Here is a 25712-nt window from a genome sequence, read left to right as displayed (position 1 = left end):
CAAGAACCACAGTACACAATCACAGAAAATAAATCAGTTGACGCGCTTCAGCCTATGGGGTTTTAGTCCTTATGACTTAAAGGCCTCATAGGCTGAAACATGTCAACTGATCTTATCTGCGTTTGTGTACTGTGGTTCTTGAACAAAGGTGAAGATTTTTTTTTTTTTAAGAGCGACTATTGGTGTGCGGATCATTTTTCTATATCTGCTGTTTTTACTAGGGGAAAAAGATTCCTTTGCAGGGACACATCCATCCCTTTCCCCCTGTCAGAACAGAGATCTGCTTCGCTTACAGATCTCCATTCTGTGTGTTTTACCGATGATCAGTGGGTGCCGGCTGACATGCAGTGCCTGGCACCCGCAGATTGGCTTCTGCTGTGACTAAACACAGCAGAGGAACCCACACACACACACACACACAGAATCCTGCACAGAAGAGATGCAGCGTAGCAGCAAATCTGCTATAGGGTAGTCCAGAATTGGTTAAATAAGAGAAAAGCAGAGTTTTCTTAATTTGAATGGCGTTACCACCTTAAAATGCCTCTACCCAACCATCGGGACGGGTAGTTAGAAAGTTAGCGGTTAAATGCTGGACCCCCCTCACGAGCTAGTAACCTCATTGTCACACACAGCATACTTCTGCATTAGATACAGCTTCTCATTGTTAGCCATAAGTGATCTTAACAGTTCGCAGAGACAGATGAGCAGCGGTCCAAGGGGCACATTCTCCATTTGCTAATGGCAGATGATTTTTTTTATATTGAAATAAAAAGTTTGCTTACTTCATCTCTTTCTAGAAACTTGGCTCTTTCTTCAGGGCTCAATGAAAGGGAATCATCTATAAACTTTTTCAAAGCAGAGTCATTTTCTAAAAAGGAATAAAGAAGAAAGAAAAAGAAGAAGACACATCAATGAGAACCAGACTTTTGACAATTATAATTAAATCACTATATTGGGGTCACTGACATTTCAGCCCTCACTTGTAGACCTTTGTTTTAGTGGTGGTAAAATATTCACAAAGTGAAAATAGTGGTGGGGGCGTGACTGTACATGGCAATTACACTAATCAACATAACCCTTGATTTATCAGCACCATTTTCCTTGTATATCAAAGCAAATTATGCCCAAGTGCTTTGGATTACAAGCATGTTTTTGGAACGAATAATGTTCGCAATCCAAGGTTTTACTGATAAAATATTGGAAACATTAAAAGGTCTCAAATCTTGACTGTGCAGCATAATACACTGGGAAAGATCAAAGTGAGCCTATAATGATAGAAATAAGATCAGCCGGTGCTTGTTTCAAAGCAAACTATGTCCATCATTTTAAACTTTAAAAATGAAAAGTCCTTTTTAAAAAAAGACACTAAGGCCCTGTCACACTGGGGCGGTGGGTGCGTCGGCGGTAAAACACCGCTATTTTTAGTGGCGATTTCAAATTTTGTGGCGCTATTCGGCCGCTAGCGAGGTGGCCTTTTACCCCACGCTAGTGGCCGCAAAGCGCCTTTGCAGCTGGGCTTTGCCAGCGCTATAGCCACAGTGCCCCTCGGGCTTTCACATTGGAGAGACAGCAGCGGCTCTTTGAGGCGCTATTTTTAGCATTGTAGCGCCTCAGTGTGAAAAGGGTCTTAGTCATGTGACGTTTACTTTGTTAGCCAGAACACTCTGCTTAAAAGCCAAGGGCTTAAATGCCCATGACTTTGGGCAATAATGCCCACCTACCATCCCTATGTGCCCCCTTTGCCAGTGAAAAGTCCTTACTTAGAGGGTAAAGGATAGGGAGGGCTTAGTGCCAAGGACAGGGAAATCAAGAATTTTCTATTAATAAAATGAAAGCTTTTGACAGGAGGTGCACAACAGAGCCGTCATCCTGATGGTGGTTCAATGAGTCACGAACACAGAAATATGCAAATACTTTACTGCAATGTTTCAATTTAAAAGTGCTTAAAAAAAAAAAAAAAAACACACACACACACCCCACACACAAAATGAGCACATCTACTTCCAAAAAATGAACTGGCTCCTGGCAGTCTAAAGCCCATTTCTCACCTGCGGACCGTATGTCCGTTTTTTCATCGATCCGTTTGTGGATGAAAAAGGGACATACAATGGTCCCTAGGAGATCGCGGATGTCAGCGATCTCGTCCACCTCCGCAATGATCCGATTCTGCAGACGGAAGAAAACCCTATTTTTCCTTCCGTCTGCGGATCGATGAACACGGACACACGGTCCGTGTTCATCGATCCCCCCATAGGGGGAGAGCGGAGAAAAGAAGACAGGGCGGTCCCCGCAAAGTGTGCGGGGGACCACCCTGTCATCCGCCGGCTCAGCGGGGATATACGGAGCGATACCCGCTGTGCAAGCGGAGGTTTACCGGGGCGGATCATTACTGATCCGCCCGTGTGAAAGGGGCCTAACTAGCCAATATTGTAGTTATAAAATTTTAGAAACTAGACACCTTCAGACTTCCTTACACACTGGTTTACTATAAACGCCGTTTCTCATGGAGAAAAATCTGTTTTAAACTCACCTAAGCTGCAATTTTTCAAACAAGTTTATGCAAGTTTAGCAGCATTTTGGAAGTATCAAAGTTTTTCATTAGGCAGAATTTTTTTTATTTATTCTGGCCATTAAAATGAATAAATTCTGAATGCTAGTTCGCCCTAGCGTTTAGGCACGTGTATGTGCGGTTGGCATTTTTAGGCCCAAAAGCAGGAGCTTTGACTGCCCTCTAAACTCTGCTGCTCCTAAACCTCTGGTGAACACCTGTGTGTGCATGGGTAATAGGCTTTTTATTAGGTTAAGATAAGGGGGTTTTGGAAATAAAAGGTTTCTAAACATGAGTTTAGGAGCAGCAGTGTTGCATGAGCCCTTAGGTTTTATTCCCTGTAAACATAGGGAACCCCCTTTTAACCACTTGCCGCCCGCCAATGACCAGATTGACGTCGGCAAAAGTGGTTGTAGAATCCTGACTGGACGTCATATGACGTCCTCAGGATTCTGAGCCGCTGCGCGACCCCCGGGGGCGCGCATCGCGGCGATCGTTGTTGCGGGGTGTCAGTCAGACACCCCGCAGACACCGATCTCGGTAAGAGTCTCTCACGGAGACCCTTATCCACATGATCAGCCGTGTCGAATCACGGCTGATCACGATGTAAACAGGAAGAGCCGTCGATGGCTCTTCCTCACTCGCGTCTGACAGACGCGAGTAGAGGAGAGCCGATCGGCGGCTCTCCTGACCGGGGGGGGGGGGTCGCGCTGATTGTTTATCAGCGCAGCCCCCCCTCGGATCGCCACATGGACCACCAGGGAAGCCCACCAGGGAAGGGCAGGAAGAAAAAAAACGGGGCAAAAAAAAAAAAGTCTAAAAAAAAAAAAAAAAAGTTTGAAAAAAAAAAAAAAAAAATAAGTCTGGAAAAAAAAAATAAAGATGCCAATCAGTGCCCACAAATGGGCACTGACTGGCAACAAAAGGAAAACAGTGCCGCCCCACAGTGCCCATCAGTGCCACCCCACAGTGCCCATCAGTGCCGCCCATGTGCCCATCAGTGCCGCCTATGAGTGCCCATCAGTGCAGCCTATGAGCGCCCATCAGTGCCGCCTATGAGGCGCCCCATCAGTGCCGCATACCAGCGCCGCCAATCAGTACCACCTCATCTGTGCCGTCAGTACTACCTCATCGATGTCCATCAGTGCCATCTCATCTGTGCCCATCAGTGCCGCCATATCAGTGCCCATAATTGAAAGAGAAAACTTACTTATTTACAAAAAAATTACAGAAAAAAATAAAAACGTAATTTTTTTTCAAATTTCCAGTCTTTTTTTAGTTGTTGCGCAAAAAAAAAAAAAAAAAAAAAAAAAAAAATCGCAGAGGTGATCAAATACCACCAAAAGAAAGCTCTATTTGTGGGGAAAAAAGGACGCCAATTTTGTTTGGGTACAGTGTAGCAGACCGCGCAATTGCCATTCAAAGTGCGACAGTGCTGAAGCTGAAAAATTGGCTTGGCGGGAAGGTGTATACGTGCCCTGTATGGAAGTGGTTAAGCAAACTCAGGGAAGGATATACCAAGACTGGAGAATCTGAAACCACTGTGCATCAAAACCAATCAGCTTTTACCTTTCATTTTCAAAGCTTTACATTACAAGCTAAATTTAGAAGTAGACTGGTTACTGCACAACTGCTCCAGCCTTCTTAAAATTTCTCTGACAAATTTTAAATGATCAAAAAAACAAAAACACAAAAATTGTATTTTTTAAACAAAATATTACTTTGCTTCAAAGAGAAGATTTTGATCTGAAAGTTGTCAGTGTGTCCCTGCCAGAAAGTATCCTCTAATAATGCTGCAAAGAGAACATCTAAGTTGGTACTGTAGCACCACCTGGTGGTTAAAGTCTAGTTGTGTTTTGGAAAATGTTCTAGTTACCAAAATCAAGCTTTCCTCGGTTGTTTGCCACTGCATGAATAAGGCCCATTGTTCCACAGGCATTGCTTATTGTTTGCTTCATGAAGTAAACAGATGAATCCACATTTTGACCGTGGGATTTAATTTTTGCTTCCTCCTCTGCTTTAAATAATTCATACTGGGGAGAAGAAAAAAAAAAAAAACACTTTTATAAATCATTTCAACCAAATGTCATTTACTACTGCGTCATACTGGCAACAATATGGGGAAAACATCATTCCTTCACCGCACAGTATAAGCCAAGAAAAGCCACCTCAGACATGCAGATTCTGACCATGATAAAAATAGGTGATACTAGCAGCAGGCAAGGATACAAACAACGAATCCAGCCTCTGTGGTATGGAACATCTCTAAATGACACATTTCTGTCAGAGTGAATGCAGCGCTAAATAATATGTTAATATAAAGAATGATATTAAAAATAAAAAATAAAAATATACTAAAGTGAAAAAGAAAAAAGTGAATAATAAAACCAAGGCAGAGTCTCACCACATAGAAAACTCATAAGTGTCTATATAATGTCCATCCACAAAATTGAGGGTATATTGTAAGAATAAAGTCGTGATAAAATCTTCACACAAATTGTAAGATGGTGAATACGGCTCCGCACACCCAAGGTGGTAAAATTAGCCGCTTACCAGATGGAGATGACCGCCACAGCAGTCTCGTCCAGCGTGGGGATTTAATGGTCTCCCTAGGACCTTGGCAGTGTCTGTCCGGAGCTTCCAGGTAGTGATTTAGTGTTGCCAGCTAACAACTCATGGTGCTCAAAATGTAATTGTCGCCATGGTGGATTGGATACAGGGTGTCCAGTTGAAATCCGCCAGAGAGTGTCGAGTCAGGTGTGAGCAACTGCGAGTAGGTAAAAGGCTAAGATCTTCAGTCATCCCCAGGGGACAGTTTGGATCACCATGATTTGTTAGCTGGACACTACCAAGGTCCTAGGGAGACCATTAAATCCTCACGCTGGGCAAGACTGTGGGTGTTTTTACCACCTTGAGTGTGCAGAGCTGGATTCACCATCTTAGAAAATTTAAATAAAATCTTCACACAAATGTTATGTGATGGGACTCTGGTATAAATATTTTACTTTTTTTAATATAATTTTTTATTAAGTCAGTCATTTAGCGCTGCATTCACTTTTGCATATAGATCTTGTTTAAGTTTTTCTACTAGACTTTTTGATGCTGGCATCCATTTCTTTTTGTCATTATTCTCTTGTTTTTTTTGGTTATTCTGTGATTTTAAGACTTCACAGTTGGTTCTAGCGCATCATTAGCCCTTGGGCTTCCTTTTTTCTTCTACATGTCCTGTCAGAACCTTTGTTTTAGGTTTCTAGCTTGAGTTAAAGGGAGAGGCTGTTTATATGCTATGGGGAACAAACAGTTTAAAAACACACACTATCATAAGTCATGGGCCATAGTATACATTCTCTTCAGGATTCTGAAAAAGATTACACAAGGTAATTGGAAAAAGCCTATGTAGCACCAAGATTTCAAAAAAGAGGGGCAAAATACATCCCTGGGAATTACAGACCAGGATAGCCTAACATCAATAGTATGCAAGCTCTTGGAGGGGATGATAAGGGACTATATACAAGATTTTAGTAATGAAAACAGTATCATTTAGGGCTGCAACTAACAATTATTTTCATAATCGATTAATAAAATTAAAAAGAAGAGTGGTGTATAATTTAGTTAATATGTAAAGTTTAAAAAAAAGCTATTGTTAAATATCTCAATGGAAAATATAAATGAACTAACTCTATGTATTTGGTTAGGGAGCAAAATCTCAAATCCACTCTGAGAATAACAGACAGAAGAGATATACTGTATATACCATTAGTGATTGAATATGGTAAATGGCACCAGACCCAGAAATCGTAATTTTAAAGAATGTTCGTTAGACATTCGAATTATTAGTTGGGCAAATCGACGTTCGTTTTTAACCACAGTGACAGGAAAATTCAGAAATAGAAAACTTCTTGGTCAAAAGAAGTTTTCAGACAGCGTATGTGGTTTTCGTTCAGAAATTATATTCTTTCACTCAGCGAATGTACAAAGATTTTGTGTATGAAAATTGATCTGTGTGGCCAGCAAAACACCTATGCAGTTTGCTTTTGATCTGTTTCTGCAGCGAGTTTGATTTTTGTGCACGTGATTTTGCTGCAATTTGCATTTTTTCAGATTAAAAAACACAAATTGCTGCAAAAACGCACTACATGCTTTTCTGTAGCTTCTCCATTGAAGTCTATTGAACCAAAAAAAAGCCCCATTTTGCGTTAAAAAAGTCTTTGATCCTTTCCAAGTACGCAGCAGCTGAAAAAAAAAAAAAAAAGCATAGATGTGAACGTGTCCCATAGGAAACAACGTTAAATGAACTGTAGTGCTTTTCTGCAAAAAAGCACCAAAAAAACGTATATAGACGTTTAGTAGAAGCAGCAGCATGCTTTTTTTTGTATCACCTGTCATAATGGGGTTTACAACGAAAATTATTCCTTAATGAGCACCCGCAGCGGTCCTTGCACACTGCTCCGACTGGCGACATTGCTCCCGGAGTTACTTACGGGTATCGCAGGCTCCGGCACTGATTGGCCAGGGACGCGATGAAGCCACTCCCGCGCATGCGTGCACTAGCGGCCGGTAATGGCACACTAGCTGAAGCAACCGCACAACGTGCCATTGCTTCAGTGCTGATGACGCAACGTTAGCCCAATTTTTTTGTATGATGTAAAAAATGATGTTATGCCGAGTAAATAGATACCAAGCATGTCACGCTTTATATATGCACGCACTCGTAGGATAACGACAAACTACGGTATCTAAAAATCTCCATAGGTGACGCTTTGAATTTTTTTTTTTTTATGATTACCAGATTAGAGTTACAGAGGAGGTCTAGGGCTAGAACTATTGCTCTCGCTCCGACGATCCTGGCAATACCTCACGTGTAATTTGAACACTGTTTACATACGCGGGTGCGACTTCCATATGCATTTTCTTTGCTTGTTTATTTTATTTCTCTTTATATTCTCAAATTGTATTTATTTATTTTTTTAAATAAAACATTTGATCACTTTTATTGCTGTCGCAAGGAATGTAAACATCCCTTGTGACAGTAATAGGTGGTGACAGGTACTCTTTATGGAGAGATTGGGGGTCTAAAAGACCCCCCAATCGCTACATTGCAATTCAAAGTATTCAGATCACCAAAAACTGAGATTCTGAATACTGTATATTTCTTTTAAATCCGGCGCCATTGGCAGCCAAGTAAACCGGAAGTGACATTGCAACGTTGCTTCCGTGTTTACAGTCAGGAGATTGGAACAAAGCCATTTATGGCTTAGTTCCAGTCTGTGGCTAGGCACCGGAAGAGGCGCATTCTGGATCAGGTCTCCCGGCCCGGTCAGAGTGGCGAGAGGGTGTTCCCTCCCGCTCCTCCGGGATAACAACCAAGCGTTTTTTAGCTGCATCGGTTGTTATCACCAGAAAGCCGATCGCCTGCTCTAAACAACAGTACCGGTATGATGCCTGCAGCTGCGGGCATCATCCCGGTATAACTCCCAAAATCCGAGGACGCATATCTGCGTATGCTTGGTGGCAAGGCGTTAATATGGAGTCGGCCCACCCTTTGCAGCTAAAACAGCTTCAACTCTTCTGGGAAGGCTCTCCACAAGGTTTAGGAGTGTGTCTGAGGGGAATGTTTGAACATTCTTCCAGAAGCGAGACAGGCCTTCTCGTCCACATTAGTGCATGACCTCATAAAAAAATGTTTTTCTGGAATGATCAAAACATTCCCATAGACACACTCCTAAACCTTGTGGACAGCTTTCCCAGAAGAGTTGAAGCCGTTTTAGCTGCAAAGGTTGGGCCAACTCAATATTGAACCCTACAGACTAAGATGTTAGAAGGATATGACCTATCTGCCCTAAATGGAATGTGCAGAAAGTAGAAGATAAATAATTGCAGCATGTTTAGAAATAAAGTACAAGTAAACATTTCCTCACCTTTTCGGTTACAGGGAAGAGTAATAGCACAGCAGAAACAGGTCGTGAGACCAGGCTCAGGAGCTCAGGGTCAAGGCCATAGATATCAACAAACTGCCAGCTGGAGCCAACACCCAGTTGTTTGAGGAACTGCAGAAATGGGAAAAAAAACAAAAAACAAACCTGAAGAGACTATACTATGCACAACCTATATACAAAAAACACATCTGCCTATGATTTGATTTAAGCAACCATATATTAACAGTGGAACACAAAATACATTAAAAACAATGCAAACCTTTATTTAAAAAAGGTCACCATTTGGGCATATTTTGACACTAGCATTTCAAAAGGAGGTAATCCATTTTAATGTGTGAAAAAAAAAAAAAAAAAAAAAAAAAAATGAAATCACTCTAACATGCAGGGTAAAGGATAGAGGGCGCTAATAATTAATAAAAATAACAATGAAAATCATAGGACTGCACTCCTGAAGTCACTAATCCTTATCAAATAAACAAATGTGCACAACACATTAACATATGATTAAAAAATATTTACAGATAGATATTCTCCGCCGCTTCCGGGTATGGTCTTCGGGACTGGGCGTTTCTATTTGATTGACGGCCTTCCGACGGTCGCATACAGCGCGTCACGAGTTGCCGAACGTCGTGCGGCTCTATAAGGCGCCTGCGCATCGACGTTCGGCTACTTTCGGAAACTGGACGGTCGGAAGGCTGTCAATCAAATAGGAACGCCCAGTCCCGCAGCCCATACCCAGAAGCAGCGGAGAACATCTATCTGTAAAACAGTAAGTACTGCATTGATTTTAAACAAAACACCCGATTCTGCTTCCCGTAATTAGGCCCAATCTAATGTTAAAAATTTATTTTTTGGGTGAACCTCCACTTTAAGCACAAAAAAAAAAAAAATATTATGATAATAAGTCCATAAAACACCAAACGTCCATTCTGTGCTTGCTGTTATATACTGATAGAGAAGTGATCCTTCACCAAACTTGAACAAACACCCAAAGTGACTGGATAAGTAATCTGCTTACCAGAGCACATTGACTCCTTTACTCAAAAAGAGAGTCAATGAGAGCTTATGCAGGATAATGCCTGCTCACATAGGCTGAAATGGAGACATTGGGCAACTTCCTCCTTAAAGGTCTCAGCCGGATATGAAATAACAATGGAAACATCCATAGCGTAATTTTGTTTATTAAAAAAATGAGCAAAGATAAAACTTAGCCAAATGGCTACTCACATTTAAAAGTGCCTATCCCGGCACTGGGGCTGCTGGCTCTAAATCGGTAGTCTGGGGATCTGCCGTGCTCCCACCGCACTCTGTCCGTGGCGTGTGTTCCACCTCACAGGAACCAACGTACGTCATTTCCGGCCCTGCTGTTTGTGGCCTAACAGTCATTGACTATTCACAGGCACTAATTGCAATTTTTAAAAATCCTCAGATGTAGGAAATTTACTTTTAATTGCCCTTTAACCATGTGTGTGTGTGTGTGTGTGTGTGTGTGTGTGTGTGAGATCTTGTGAGTCAGGGCTTTTTGGGTGATTTCCGTTACAAGGCTTCATTTCCACTGGCGTTTTTACAGCCACTTTTCTGAGCGTTTTTTACAGCTTAAGGCTCCATTCACACCTAGGCGTTTTTACGCCTGTAGCGCGACGCGCACAAACGCCAGAGGGACTTAGGCTGCATTCACACCTAGGCGTAGGGCGTACAGGCGTTTTTACAGGCGATTTTTACCGACGTTTTTGTCGCGCGTATATGCGCGTTTGCACGCGTATGCGTGCGTTTTCGCACAGTGGCGTTCGACGTTTTTGTACTTTGTCTTTTTCCATATTAGCCAATAAGAAAAATGATCATCCCTGACATCACTTGTTGCTCTCCTAGGAATTTTTTATTCCTCTTCCTGGGTGAATATACCTCTTCCGGATTTCAGCAACACAGGCGTCAAAACGCTTGTACAAGCGCGTGTTTACGCGCAATACGCGCGTATCAGGCGTTTTACATTGACTTCAATGTAAAAAAAAAAACGCTCAAATACGCGCATATCGCGCGCTAGGAGCGACAAAAAAGGGTCCGGAACTTTTTTGAGCTACAGGCTACAGGCGTTTAGGCGTTCAGATGTGAACCATCCCCATTGCCTTTCATTACTTTTCGTCCCTCTGGCGTTTGTGCGCGTCGCGCTACAGGCGTAAAAACGCCTAGGTGTGAATGGAGCCTAAAAGTAATGAAAGGCAATGGGGATGGTTCACATCTGAACGCCTAAACGCCTGTAGCCTGTAGCTCAAAAAAGTTCCGGACCCTTTTTTGTCGCTCCTAGCGCGCGATATGCGCGTATTTGAGCGTTTTTTTTTACATTGAAGTCAATGTAAAACGCCTGATACGCGCGTATTGCGCGTAAACACGCGCTTGTACAAGCGTTTTGACGCCTGTGTTGCTGAAATCCCAGGAAGAGGAATAACAAATTCCTAGGAGAGCAACAAGTGATGTCAGGGATGATCATTTTTCTTATTGGCTAATATGGAAAAAGACAAAGTACAAAAACGTCGAACGCCACTGTGCGAAAACGCGCGCATATACGCGCAACAAAAACGTCGGTAAAAATCGCCTGTAAAAACGCCTGTACGCCTAGGTGTGAATGGAGCCTAAAAACGCCTGTCCATGTTATTCTATGGCATCATGCCCACATAGACGTTTTTGAGCTGCAAATGGCATAGGCGTTTTTGAGCTGTAAAAAAAACGCAGGACCAGGGCGTTCTGAAGCTCCAGAGTAGAGCTGTAAAAACGCCAGACGTTAAAAAATGCTCAAAAACGCGACCGCGGCATTTTTAAAGCTGCAGCTCACAAAAATTTTTTTTATTTTTTTTATTTTTTTTACAAAATAAACATGGACAGGCGTTTTTAAGCTGTAAAAAAGCCTAACAGTGGCTGTAAAAACGCCTGTGGAAATGAAGCCTAATGGTTTAAAAAGGTGCATTATCTGACAAATGCAGGGGTGTCAATATTTTTGGCCTTCGTTGTATACAGTTGTGCTCAATTTTGCATACCTCGACAGAAATCGGGAAATTTCGGCACGGATATTGAAAATATGACTGATCATTCCAAAAAGTTGTCTTTTATGCAAGTATAGGGATCATACCAAGCTATTATCAGACAGTTGTTTGGCTCCTTTTTAAACCATTATAACAGAAATCACCCAAAAAGCCCAGACCCACAAGATTACACACACACACACACACACGGTTAAAGGGCAATTAAAAGTTAATTTCCTACATCTGAGGCTTTTTAAAAATTGCAATTATTGCCTGTGAATAGTCAGTGTTAGGCCTCATGTAGATGCACTGAGCAGGCTAGATACTGAGCCATGGGGAGCAGAACTGTCAAAAGACCTGTGTGACAAGGTAATGTAACTTCATAAAGATGGAAAAGGATATAAAAAGATATCCAAAGCCTTGAATTGCCAGTCAGTACTGTTCAATCACTTATTAAGAAGTGGGAAATTTGGGATCTCTTGAGAATAAGACAAGGATAGGTAGAACAAGAAAGTCTGCGACCACAACAGCCAAAAGAATTGTTCGGGATACAAAGAAAAACCCACAGGTAAACTCAGGAGAAATACAGGCTTCTCTGGAAAAATTGCTTGTTTCAAGGAGCACAATACAACCATACTTGAACATAAATGAGCTGCATGGTCAAGTTGCCAGGAAGAAGCCTTTACTGAGCCAATGCCAAAAAAAAAAGCCCTGTTACCCTATGCTCAAAAACACTTTGACAGGCCTCACAGCTTCTAGCACACTGTAATCCAATGTGACAAGACCAAAATAAAGCTTCCTGACCTTAATATCATCGAGCCACTCTCGGGAGATGTCAAACGTGCGTTTTATGCAAGACGACCAAAGAATTTGCATGACCTGGAGGCATTTTGCCAAGATGAATGGGCAGCCTCCCCACCTGCAAGAGTTCAGGGCCTAAAAGACAACTATTACAAAGGGCTGTGGAAAAAGATGAGGTACAGCGCAAAACCGATGTATGTGAAAAAAATGATATTGCTACCAAAATAAAAAATAAAATGAATAAATAATGTTATAGAAACTCTATAGACCAATAATTTTTCCGTGATTGGCTATGACAAATATAAATTTGAGTATGACAAAAATGAAATTATCAGATACAAACAAATAATATAATGCTAACTGATAAGTGCCATGAGTGACTAAGTTAGTATAAATATATCCAAAAATCAAGATGTGTGGTGACCATCTGATATCGACCACCCATGAAAACAGTGAGTGAATAAAAGGAAGAAAAGTTATGTCTTAACTCAAAAAATAAAAATAGTAGTGAATGTCCATATAATAGTCCCAAAAAAATATATATCAAAAAAACATTCATGAGCAATGAACTCCAAAAAGTCTTCTTATAAAGGGTAACGTGAGAAATGCACCACCTTCAACCAAGAGTACACCCGAGTGTCAGAAATGTAGTCTCCTTACCAGACGTACTGACCACAAGCGGTGGTCAGACTGAGCACGGGTTATTTGAGGCCTCGTACACACGACAGAGTTTCTCGGCAGAATTTGGCGAGAAACTCGGTCAGAGCCGGATTCTGCCGAGAAACTCTGTCGTGTGTACACTTTCGGCCCGATGGAGCCGCCGAGGAACTCGTCGAGAAAATAGAGAACATGTTCTCTATTTTCTCGTTGTTCTATGGGAGCTCTCGGCCCGCCGAGCTCCTCGGCGGCTTCAGGGCTGAACTCGCCGAGGAACTCGATGTGTTTGGCACGTCGAGTTCCTCGGCCGTGTGTACGTGGCCTTAGAGTCACCCAAACGACTATGTGCTGAAGCTGCCTCAGGTCAGATGCAATCAGTCAGAGCGGATGGATGTCTCAAATACAAAAGAGAAGAGGCCCATAGTGCAGTATTGCAATGCAATTTTAATGTAAAAGAAATATATTGCACTTACAGGAATATGATGAAAAACGAGCCCAATGCAATGCACCATGTGCGGTATAAGAACGGGATCTCGGCGTCCTCTTTTTTCCTTTCCTAGGTCAGTTCGTATCGAAATGCGTGATGACGTCAGGACGCAGGCCACACCTACGCGTTTCGTCATATGTTGACTTTGTCTGGGATTGGCTGCTGCCTCCCTGTCATCACGCAGGCCTTTATATAGTGCTCCATCGCCATTTTAGGTGAGGGCAAAGTAGTGAGGGCTGGATACTGAACGGAAAGGAATCTATCTGTAGAAATGTGTATCGAAAAGGATGGAGCCATCTTGTGGCGAAAAAGCATATCGCATGAAGAAATATACAAATAATGTCCATGATACTGCATGTTGTCATTGATGCTAAAAGGGGCAATACACAGCATGAAGAACTAAGGGGTATGCAGACTTTTGAACAGGTGTCATTTCATTTGTTGCCAGGTTTTGTTTTAGGATTGTGCCATTCTGTTATGACCTACAGTTGAATATGAATCCCATAAGAAATAAAAGTGCGTTTTGCCTGCTCACTCGTGTTCTCTTTAACCACTTTAGCCTACCGAGCACCCCCTTCCTGCCCAAGCCATTTTTCAGCGATGTTGCACTTTGAATGACAATTAATACGCTGTACCCAAATGAAATTTGTATTATTTTCTTCACACAAATAGAGCTTTTGGTGGTATTTAATCACTGCTGTGTATTCCCCCACCCCTCAGTTCCTCTGTCAGTAAATTAAGCAATTTTTCTCCTTCATTGAGGGAGAGGGGAGGAAGAAAGAGAAGAAGACCCAATTTACAGACCGAAGTTCATTCCTTTGATCTAAAAGAACTACATGCATAAACGATTAATCTTGCGGGTCTAATACATGCATAGAAATACCTTTCTTGTAGAAAAAAAAAAAAAATTACTGCTCCAGCCTCTCTAATTTCATTCACATGACAAAAGCCAAAAGAACTGTAAACATATTTGCTCTGTTAAGCCAAGTTTGGATGAGCGGCTATTACTGCTGTACCTCTGAAAAGCAATTAGCATTGGAAAGCTTTTCAGAGGCCTTTGGCAAGCACAGTGGTGTAGTGGTTAGCACTTTCACCTAGCAGCAAAATGGTAGCTGGTTCAAATTCTGACCACGACACCATCTGCCTGGAGTTTGCATGTTCTCCTTGTGTATGCATGGGTTTCACTCCAAAGACATGCTGGTAGGTAGGGTTGTCCCGATACCGATACCAGTATCGGTATCGGGACCGATACCGAGTATTTGCGGGAGTACTTGTACTCGCGCAAATACCCCCGATACCTAAATAGAATACTTATCCCCCCCCCCGCATCGCCGCATCGAAAGCCGCCGCATGGGTTAAACGGCGTGCGGGAACATCACAGCTTTCATTTGAATAGCTGTAGTGTTCCGGCGCGTATAGACACTCCCCCTTGCTCGGGATTGGATGGGTGATCGTGATCTGTCCAATCCCGAGCAAGGGGGAGTGTCTATACGCGCGGGCAAAACAGCTATTCAAATGAATGCTGTGATTTTTCTCCATGCGGCGGCTTTCGGCGGCAAAGGCAGGGCTGTGGAGTCGGAGTCGAGGAGTCGGAGTCGGGGGAAATTTTGGGTACCTGGAGTCGGCAAACAATGCACCGACTCCGACTCCTACTAAATTTAGATTGGAATAAAAAAAAAAAAAAAAGCAAGTTTAAATGTCCCAATTCACAAAAAGTTATAATTAATGACTTCTCTACTGTAAGAATAAAGACCAATGCATGCAGTGCCTCACGTAACCGCAAAACGAACACGTTAAGTGACCATGAAGAAGCATGCTTTTCATGTGCTTCACTATATGGCACGCAACGCACAATTAGGAGCTGCAATACTTATACTTTCCATAGTGTTGTGTTCTGCTTTTACAGGGAACGCAGCGTCCATGTGTAACCTAGCCTCTCACTGATAAGGGATTAAATAAATATGTTTTTTGCAGGACTAGAGAGTGAGACACTTGTATAAGTGAAGGGAATGGAGGACCAATAGCTCATGACTGAAGCTGTAAACCATTGGAAAAACTGCTGTCATTTAGCTAAGGCTATAAAAACGTGTAAACTCCGATTGTTAGCTTAAACTTTAAACATGACTATGGGATTCTCCTAGGAAAATCATGTTTTAGAACAAATGCCCCTTCCTGGATCCTCCCACTGCCCTATGTTTTGTTTTTGTTCTAAAACAACCAAATAATGTGGTTTGTATTTTTGAACTGGTAAAGATCCTGTTCCTGATGTTTATGCCTGCTGCTACTATCCAGCCACTTGATTGATTAAAGCGGGAGTTCATCCATAAAACAAATTTTCCCCTTAGATGGTTACTCGTTTTGTCTAGGGAAATCGGCTAGTTGTTTTAAAATATGAGCTGTACTTACCGTTTTCGAGATGCATCTTCTCCGTCGCTTCCGGGTATGGGTCTTCGGGAGCGGGCGTTCCTTCTTGATTGACAGTCTTCCGAGAGGCTTCCGACGGTCGCATCCATCGCGTCACTAGTAGCCGAAAGAAGCCGAACATCGGTGCGGCTCTATACTGCGCCTGCGCACCGACGTTCGGCTTCTTTCGGAAAATTGTGACGCGATGGATGCGACCGTCGGAAGCCTCTCGGAAGACTGTCAATCAAAATAGGAACGCCCAGTCCCGCAGCCCATACCCGGAAGCGGCGAAGAAGATGCATCTCGTAAACGGTAAGTACAGCTCATATTTTAAAACAACTAGCCGATTCCCCTAGACAAAACGAGCATCCATCTAAGGGTAAAAAGTGTTATGTATGGGTGAACCCCCGCTTTAATAAAAAAAAATAATAAAACGTTGTTTTCATTGTGTTTGTCTTTTGCTTAAACTGTGCAATACAGTAGACTGTTGGCTTCCCAGCCAGTAGTCCTGTGGTAGGTTGCGTTTCTTTCCCTCAAGGAATGTATAAAATACATTCGCATATTAATACAGAGGAGTCGGAGTCGGAAGTACATAAAACTGAGGAGTCGGAGTCGGGACATTTATCTACCGACTCCACAGCCCTGGGCAAAGGTATGGGGGAAATGGCTGGAGGGACATGGCTGCATATGTGAGGGACATGGCTAGAGGGACATGGCTGCATATGTGAGGGACATGGCTAGAGGGACATGGCTGCATATGTGGGGGACATGGCTGCATTTGGGGACACATTTAAAAAAAGTATCGGTATTGGCGACTACTTGAAAAAAGTATCTGTACTTGTACTCGGTCCTAAAAAAGTGGTATTGGGACAACCCTACTGGTAGGTTAATTGGATCCTGTCCAAATTGGCCCAGTATATATGTGTGTACGACTGTGTGTCCCAAGCGGGTCGAGATCCTACGGGGTAAATGACCACACCCGTCAGAAAGACACTGGCTGCAAAAAGCGCCTAGAGGCGATTCAGTTCGCATGTGTAGCGCTATACAAGTCACTCATTCAAGCAGTGAGAAAGCAACATGCCGCCTCCTTACATTAGACAAGCTTGTGGTGCAACCCTATTTACGTGAAGGGGTCATATTTGGTGGCAGTACTGCCTGCTGAATGCAACAGCATTTTTGGCAAGGTGTATATGCTTCAAAAAATGTATATACAGCAACAACTTAAAGTTATACTAAAGTCTTGTGTTTTTTGTCCTTAAAAATAACATGTTATTCTTACATCCTCTATGTAGTAGTTTTGCACAAAGCAGCCTGGATCCTTCTCTTCTCGGGTCCCTTCCGTCGAATGCCCCCCGCAGCAAGCAGCTTGCTATGAGGGCACCCAAGCCGCTGCTCTGTGTGCCCATTCAGACACGTAGCCGTGGTTCGGCCCCATCCCTCTCTCTAGTCCTGATTGACCGAGTTTGATTGACAGCAGCAGGAGTCAATGGCATTGCTGCTGTGTCTCAGCCAGTTAGAAGGGAAAGCCCTGGATGGGCATGTCATTTGTACACATTGCTGGATAGAGATGGATCACAAGTAAGAATTGGGGGGGGGGGGGGGGTAAATAAATAAATATGCCTTTACAACCACTTTTATATGTCCTGATTTAACCACAGTATTTTTTGGCTGCTTTGTTAGACAGATTTCACAGTAGACACTGGGGTTTATTTACTAAAGCTGGAGAGTGCACAATCTGGTGCTGTTGTACAAGGTAGCCAATCAGCTTCTAACTTCAAGGGGTTGTAAACCCTCACATTTTTTCACCTTAATGCATAGGATGAAAAAAAAAAAATATATGACAGTGACCGCCCCCCAGGCCCCCCCCCCCTCCCCCCTTTTACTCACCTGAGCCCTGGAAAGTCCTGCGTTGAAAACACGCTTGATGTTTCCCTGGCTCTTCATTGGAAAGATTGATAGCAGTGCCGCCATTGGCTCCTGCTGCCGTCAATCAAATCCAATGACGCGTATGCCGGGGGCGGGGCTGACTGTGGACGCCAAATGCAGGAATGCAGAAATGCAGGACTCGGGAGAGCGTTTCCCATAGGGGGTTATCTGAAGCGGGGAGGAGCCAAGAGAGCCGCTGTGGGACCCCAGAAGTCACGGATCGGGGCCACACTGTGCAAAAGCAGCTGCACAGTGAAGGTAAGCATGACATTTTTTTTAACTAACAAACCTTTAATACCACTTTCAGCTTGTTCAATTAAACTTGACAAACAAATCTGGAAGCGAATTGGTTTCTATGCAGTTGCACCCGATTTGGCACGCTCCAGTTTTAGTAAAATCACCCCCAATGTCTGTTTCAGCAACCTTTGAGGAACATATACTTCACTAAAGCTGGTCACATAGAGAAGTTCATTGGGTTCTCAGACAATCCCTTGCCACATAAGCATAGAGCCAATCTAGGAAAATAGCATTGGCTAATTTGTACACCATCAGCAAACAAAAGGAAATAAATACCGTATTTATCGGCGTATAACACGCACCCTAACTTTAAGAGGGAAGTTTCAGGGAAAAAAAAAAACGTTCCACAGCCTCCTGCGTATAACATGCAGGCACAGTTTACCCTCTATTTTCTAAGGGTAAAAAAGTGAGTGTTATAAATATAGTACATATTTAACCACTAGATCCTGTACAATATCTGTATCACTATGATCTATTCTGCGACTGCGTGAACAGTTGCTACAAATTTTTAACACAAATCAATAGCTAACAAAAAAAATATTTACTGTATATATATTCAATGGATTTAAAATTTTAAACTGTATCTCAAAGCAAATATTCTATCAAATCAGCCCACAATGATAAGACAGGTGAAAACTGAGCATATCTGTCTGCAGTGTACAGAGGCGCCTGATGAGAAAGTCTAGGCACGGTAGCATTACACAAGAGAACTAATCCCTGGTTAGCTGCCAGACTTGGGGAGTCTCAGCACTACCTGCTGGCAGTGTCACCGAGACTGACGTATAAGGTGTGGGTTATGATTTGCACAGCTGAGCAGTCCTATTATGATGCACAGGGGTTTAGCTGAAGAGCAGACATTTTCTTTTTATAGCTCAGCCTTTTACTGAATTGCTTGCCATTATAAACTACACAGACCCCTGTAATGATAATGAAAATATGACACAGTCAAATTATGGTTCATAATGCCTGTCTTCAAAGGCTACAGTAAACTATAATGCTATAAGTATAATGTGAATAATCAAATGCTACAGGTACAAAACAAAAAATGTTGCCTTTTGTTAAAACTGAAACTCTATATATTGGCAGGGTTTGACAAATTTGCTTGGAATCTAGGAGCCAGCTAAAAAAGTTAGGAGCCAGAAAACGCACCCCGTCCCGACAAGCTTGCGTGCAGAAGCGAATGCATACGTGAGCAGCGCCCGCATATGTAAACGGTGTTCAAACCACACATGTGAGGTATCGCCGCGATTGGTAGAGCGAGAGCAATAATTCTAGCCCTAGACCTTCACTGTAACTCAAAACATGCAACCTGTAGATTTTTTTTAAACGTCGCCTATGAAGATTTTAAAGGGTAAAAGTTTGTCGGCATTCCACGAGAGGACGCAATTTTGAAGCGTGACATGTTGGGTATCAATTTACTCGGCGTAACATCATCTTTCATAATATTAAAAAAAAAAAAAAAAAAGGGCTAACTTTACTGTTGTCTTATTTTTTAAATTAAAAAGTGTATTTTTTTCCCAAAAAAGTGCGCTTGTAAGACCGCTGCGCAAATACGGCATGACACAAAGTATTGCAACGATCGCCATTTTATTCTCTAGGGTGTTAGGATAAAAAATATATATATATAATGTTTGGGGGTTCTAATTAGAGGGAAGAAGATGGCAGTGGAAATTGTGAAAAATGACATTAGAATTGCTGTTTAACTTGTAATGCTTAACTTGTAATACCAACGGCCACCACCAGATGGTGCCACCTTCCAAGCCAAGTCACCAGGAGGCCATTTCTAGTCGCCATGGCCACCGGGATTTGTCGAGCCCTGATATTGGTATTACCTACAGGCAAGTCTATAATAAGGTCTACCTGTATGTACATTGAATATCTCCTAAATGTGCACAGTTAGGGAGATATTCACATTTGTAGTAGCCAGTGACATCACCGGTGCACAATGAGCTCTGAATATACAGCATTTGGAGCACTGTGCTTCAATGTCATCGCGGCTCGGCCACTAAAACGGCCAGATCGCACAAACATAACATAAATCTATCATAGATCTCTCACTGCTGTTGAACTGATATCTTGGTTAACTGTAAGAAACCAATTAACCATTTGCTGACCGCAGACTGTACAAAAACATCCTGCCTAAAATTTTACCAGTCTATAAAAAGCAACCCCAACCACTGTGCACACACACACACATACATATAAATACAGACATGCGTTTGTAATCAACAATCAATAATTCCAGTGCCATTATTCACAAATAACTCTACACAGATAACCTGTAAAGGTTTTTTTTTTTTAAGCGTCACCTATAAAATAAATAAATGTAGGTACCGTAGTTTGTCCCCACTTCACAAGCCAGTACAATTTTTAATCTTGACATGTTTAGCGTTTACTCAGCAAAACATCTTTAACCACTTGACAACCAGGCCAATGCTGACATTTCTCTCCTACATGTAAACATCATTTTTTGCTAGAAAATTACACAGAACCCCCAAACAATATATATGTTTTTTTAGCAGAGACCCTAGAGAATACAATGGCGGTCCTTGTAACATTTTATCTCGCATGGTATTTACGGAAAAAAATAAAGTTTCATGCTTTAAAAAAAAAACAGTAAAGTTAACCCAATTTTTTTGCATAATGTGAAAGATGAAATTACGCCGAATAAACAGATACTTAACAATGTCACGCTTCAAAATTGCACACGCTTGTGGAACGGCGCCAAACTTCGGTACTTAAAAATCCCCATAGGCGACGCTTTACATTTTTTTACTGGTTACATGTTTTGAGTTACAGAGGAGGTCTAGGGCTAGAATTATTGTTCTCGCTCTAACGTTTGCAGTGACACCTCACATGTGTGGTTTGAACACCGTTTTCATATGTGGGCGGGACTTGTGTATGCGTTCACACAGGGACAGGGGCACTTAAAAAAAAAAAAAAAAAAAAACAATTAAAAATTTTGATCACTTTCATTCCTATTACAAGGAATGTAAACATTCTTGTAATAGGAATATGACCTGATCGGACCTCTTTACAGTCAGATATGGGGTCAATAAGACCCCATATTTCACCTCTAGGCTGGGAACCCTAAAATAAAAAACGATCACCGCTTCCTAGCTGAAGCGGCACCGTTTTTTTTAATGCAGAGGCCGGGTGTGACATCATAACATCGCGCCCGGCCGCCGACGATCATAGAGACTCATGGTCCGCCGGAAATATCTATGGTCAAGAACTGGGGCCGGCAGATCTGTTCTCTGACTCGCCGATTTCTCAGGTGAACAAAAAATGCAGCGCTGAAAAATAAAAAATAAACAATAATGTCTATATAAACACATATAAGTGTGAACAAAAATATAAAGGACTATAAATGGATGCAAATAGTCCTTAAATTGAAAATGTCAATCAGTGTGTTGAGAACACTGTAAGCATTGATTACACTCTCAATAAAAATAAAAGTCCATAAAAATAAACATGAAAGTAAAAGTGAAATAGTCAATCGAATGACAGTGATACGACACCCACGGTGATTCAGAATAAACTGAAATGTTAGTGATAACGCCCGCCACCATTGGAGGCTTACCGGATGCGATGGACCCTAGTGAGCTTATGCCCAAAGGATCAATAAAGCTTATATATAGGTTGAATGGGAGGATAAACCGAACCACACCAAAAACGTACAGCCAGCAGACAACGATGAAGTATTCACTGGATACCCCAGACGATGCTATTTGTAGCGAAACGCGTCGGGACTCTACTGCTGCCATGCACTATTTTACATTGATGTCCTTTTATGCCTACATAACTGTAAGTGTTTTTAATCAGTATTAAAGTTCCCCTTTTTTTGCGGAGTTACGCTATGTGCCTTTTATTTTCCTCCACATACTCTGGGCAAGTTCCTCTACTTCCATGAGATATTTCCCAGCTGGCGTTATCCTTTCCATCTGCCATCCAGTGAATACTTCATCGTTGTCTGCTGGCTGTACGTTTTTGGTGTGGTTTGGTTTATCCTCCCATTCAACCTATATACAAGCTTTATTGATCCTTTGGGCATAAGCTCACTAGGGTCCATCGCATCCGGTAAGCCTCCAATGGTGGCGGGCGTTATCACTAACATTTCAGTTTATTCTGAATCACCGTGGGTGTCGTATCACTGTCATTCGATTGACTATTTCACTTTTACTTTCATGTTTATTTTTATGGACTTTTATTTTTATTGAGAGTGTAATCAATGCTTACAGTGTTCTCAACACACTGATTGACATTTTCAATTTAAGGACTATTTGCATCCATTTATAGTCCTTTATATTTTTGTTCACACTTATATGTGTTTATATAGACATTATTGTTTATTTTTTATTTTTCAGCGCTGCATTTTTTGTTTTTCTGTTTGTATTGCTTTCCTTTTTCACTGGACTGTATGTAGCCGCTTGTTATTTTGATAGCGCAGATTTATTATTTTTTATTTTTGATTTCTCAGGTGAGTCGGTAGAAGCACCGGAGGAGGGGGGGGGGGGGAAGATACGTGTGAATCCTGGGTGAAAGTTACACACATCTATTAAAACACTCAAAAACAAGCACTTCATTGTGATGTCAACTAAAGCTGGCCACAGATGGATCGAAATTTGGCTGATTCAGCTGGGACCGGCCAAATTTGGATCCATGTGTAGCTGTTACTTTTGAACAAAAGTAGATTGTTAGAATGGTGGAAAACTTGGCCTGCAGAAAAGAGGATTTCCCATCACATGCTGCAGGCAAGAAGGAGATGGATCTCGTGTTTCTTAACTGAAGCAGAAAAAGTCAGGTTACAAGTCAGGCTATGCTATGTGGCAGGGGTGGACAGAAATACAAATCCTTTGGCAAGGAAGACAGCTTCAACATATTTATTTCAACTGCTTAAAGTGTTACCAAAGTCAGGACCCTGCATTCACTATATCTGGCCTCCCACAGTACACAGAACATGAAAATGTAATTATTTTGGTAAATATAAACTTTTAAACACCTTTTCTTATCAGCAGTATATAGCAAACTTGTGACCTCTTTACCCACCTAAGGACCGAGCCTGTTTTTCAGACTCGGTGTTTACAAGTTTAAAACAGGTTTTTTTTGCTAGAAAATTACTTCGAACCCCCAAACATTATATATTTTTTTACTGGGTGATGTGTTAGGAATGAAAGGATGGCACATGAACCAGAGCATCACTGATCTCCTGAACAGACTGAGGTGCAACCTGGCGGCACCGGATGGACCGAAACAATGTCCCAGAGGTGTTCTTTTGGATGAAGGTGAGGTGAGCGTGGGGGGCCAATCAATGGTATCAATGTCTTCATCCTCCAGCAACTGGCTGCATGCTCTCGCCACATGAGGCCAGGCATTGTCGTGCACCAGGAGGAACCCAGGACCCACTGCACCAGCGTAGGGTCTGACAATGGGTCCAAGGATTTCATCCCGATACCTAATGGCAGTCAGGGTGCTATTGTGTAGCCTGTAGAGTTCTGTGCGTCCCCCCCCCCATGGATATCCCTCCCCAGACCATTACTAACCCACCACCATGTTACAGGCAGCATAAAGTTCTCCGTGGCTTCTCTAGACCCTTTCACGTCTGTCACATATGCTCAAAGTGAACCTGCACTCATCTATGAAAAGCATGGGGCACCAGTGGCAGACCTGCCAATTCTGGAGTTCAATGAAAAATGCCAATCGAGCTCCACAGTGAGCACAGGCCACCCGCATGAAGTCTGTGATTGTTTGGTCAGAGACATTCACACCAGTGGCCTGCTGGAGGTCATTTTGTAGGGCTCTGGCAGTGCTCATCCTGTTCCTCCTTGCACAAAGGAGCAGATACCGGTCCTACTGATGGGTTTAGGACCTTTTACAACTCTGTCCAGCTCGCCTAGTGTAACTGCCTGTCTCCTAGAATCTCCTCAATGCACTTAAGACTGTGCTGGGAGACACGGCAAACCTTTTGGCACATATTGATGTGCCATCCTGGAGTAGTTGGACTGCCTGTGCAACCTTTATAGGGTCCAAGTATCGCCTTGTGCTACCAGTAGTGACACGGACCATAGCCAAATGCAAAACTAGTGAAAAAACGGTCAGAAAAAATGAGTAAGGAAAAAAAATGTCAGACACCTCCACCTGAAAAAACATTCCTGAGCTCCTGAACAGACTGAGGTGCAACCTGGCGGCACCGGATGGACCGAAACAATGTCCCAGAGGTATAATATATATATATATATATATATATATATATATATATATATATATATATATATATATATATATATATATATATATATATATATATACACATATACACACACACACACACACACACACACACACATATACATACACATACTTCACTTACACATTCAAGGAAATGTTAAGAGCCTTCCAGGCTGTCATGCAAATCCAACAGCTTTGTTTGTTGCACAGCAGTAGTACTGAAACTACAGAGCCGGGCAGCTAGCATTTTGACAAGATGTATACCAATGACAGTCTTATTTCTCTCAGCACTGGTTTTCTTTTCTTGATACTACAATACAGAGAACAGCTATAAGAGGTTTTGCATTCTGCAGATATATGGGCCAAGGACACAATCAGAATTAGATGATGAATAATCAGAGCCGACTTTAAAACCGGACTATCAAGTGTTACACCCATTGAGACAGCATACGATGAGGTGGTGCGAGTAAAATCAGATCATAAAATGGGAGCACTGATAGAAAAATTAGTTGGCAAAAAAATAATTATTCCCTGAATAAACCAGAGCAAAATATTTAGACTGGAAATGGTTAAGGTCCACTTAGTAGGTGCCTGCTTGCTATAAGCCAGTAGAATAATTTGGGGGGGGGGGGGGGGTACACTAGTCAGCAACGTATTTTCCAGTAGCCTTTAAGAACAGCACTTCAGAGGGAAGGTTCCTCTCCTTTCTCAGGAAATACTGCCACTGCCACATCAAACTTTAAGGCTCCATTCACACCTAATGCCGACGCGGCTCCCAGCAGGGGTCCAGTGCGTCCTGGTTCACTATTTCAGGTCCAATTTTAGCCAGAATTTTTTGCTGAATTTGGACCTAAAACAGACCAAAAGACGCACAGGACTCCTGTGCAAATTCGCACCGGAGCCGCATGGGAGATATGTGAACCGGCTCCATAGAGAGCCATTAACATTCTCCTGCTATTGCATATTGGATGCGGGGTTCCCTCATCCAATTCGCAATAGTGTGAACCCGCACTAAAGTGCTTGTAAACCCTTCGATATACACAGTGAAGTGACTGGCTTTAGGTGATACACAGATTAAACAAATCCTCCTACATAAGTCTATCTGTTGTCTTCTCTTCTTTACAAGTCCAGAATTTATAAAGCTTGTGTGAGCTGTCAGAAAAAAAAAAGGGGGGGGGGGATTTGAAGGTACACTCTGCAGTTCAGCGAGGAGAGCTCTGAGAGTTGATTAGAGGGAAGGGACACCCCCCTTTACACAGCACACATAAAATAGATAAGGCTGTCAATCACCTTAAGCTCCCTCTCTGTCACCTTGTCTCTTGGTTTCAGGAAAACTTATCAGCATAAGTCAGTTATGAAAGAGTAACAAGGCAGAAAACAGAAATGAGACTAAAGCGGTGTGTTCCGGCCCAAAA

General features: G+C 42.3%; 1 protein-coding gene across 2 annotated transcripts in view; it reads right to left on the bottom strand.

Moving 5' to 3' along the window:
* Positions 1 to 25712, bottom strand: part of UCHL3 (ubiquitin C-terminal hydrolase L3) — a 92358-nt gene that overhangs the window by 63251 nt on the left and 3395 nt on the right. For both annotated transcript variants that reach the window (XM_040341381.1, XM_040341382.1), the window contains 3 exons: positions 8467 to 8595; positions 4425 to 4581; positions 783 to 868 (listed from right to left, as the gene is read on the bottom strand). In XM_040341381.1, the coding sequence (XP_040197315.1) occupies positions 783 to 868; positions 4425 to 4581; positions 8467 to 8595 (372 nt within the window). The remainder of the gene's footprint in view (positions 1 to 782; positions 869 to 4424; positions 4582 to 8466; positions 8596 to 25712) is intronic.

This window comes from Rana temporaria, chromosome 2 (assembly GCF_905171775.1).
Source record: "Rana temporaria chromosome 2, aRanTem1.1, whole genome shotgun sequence".
In the NCBI taxonomy this organism is placed as follows: Eukaryota; Metazoa; Chordata; class Amphibia; order Anura; family Ranidae; genus Rana; species Rana temporaria.
This window is presented reverse-complemented; position numbering and strand designations above follow the sequence as displayed.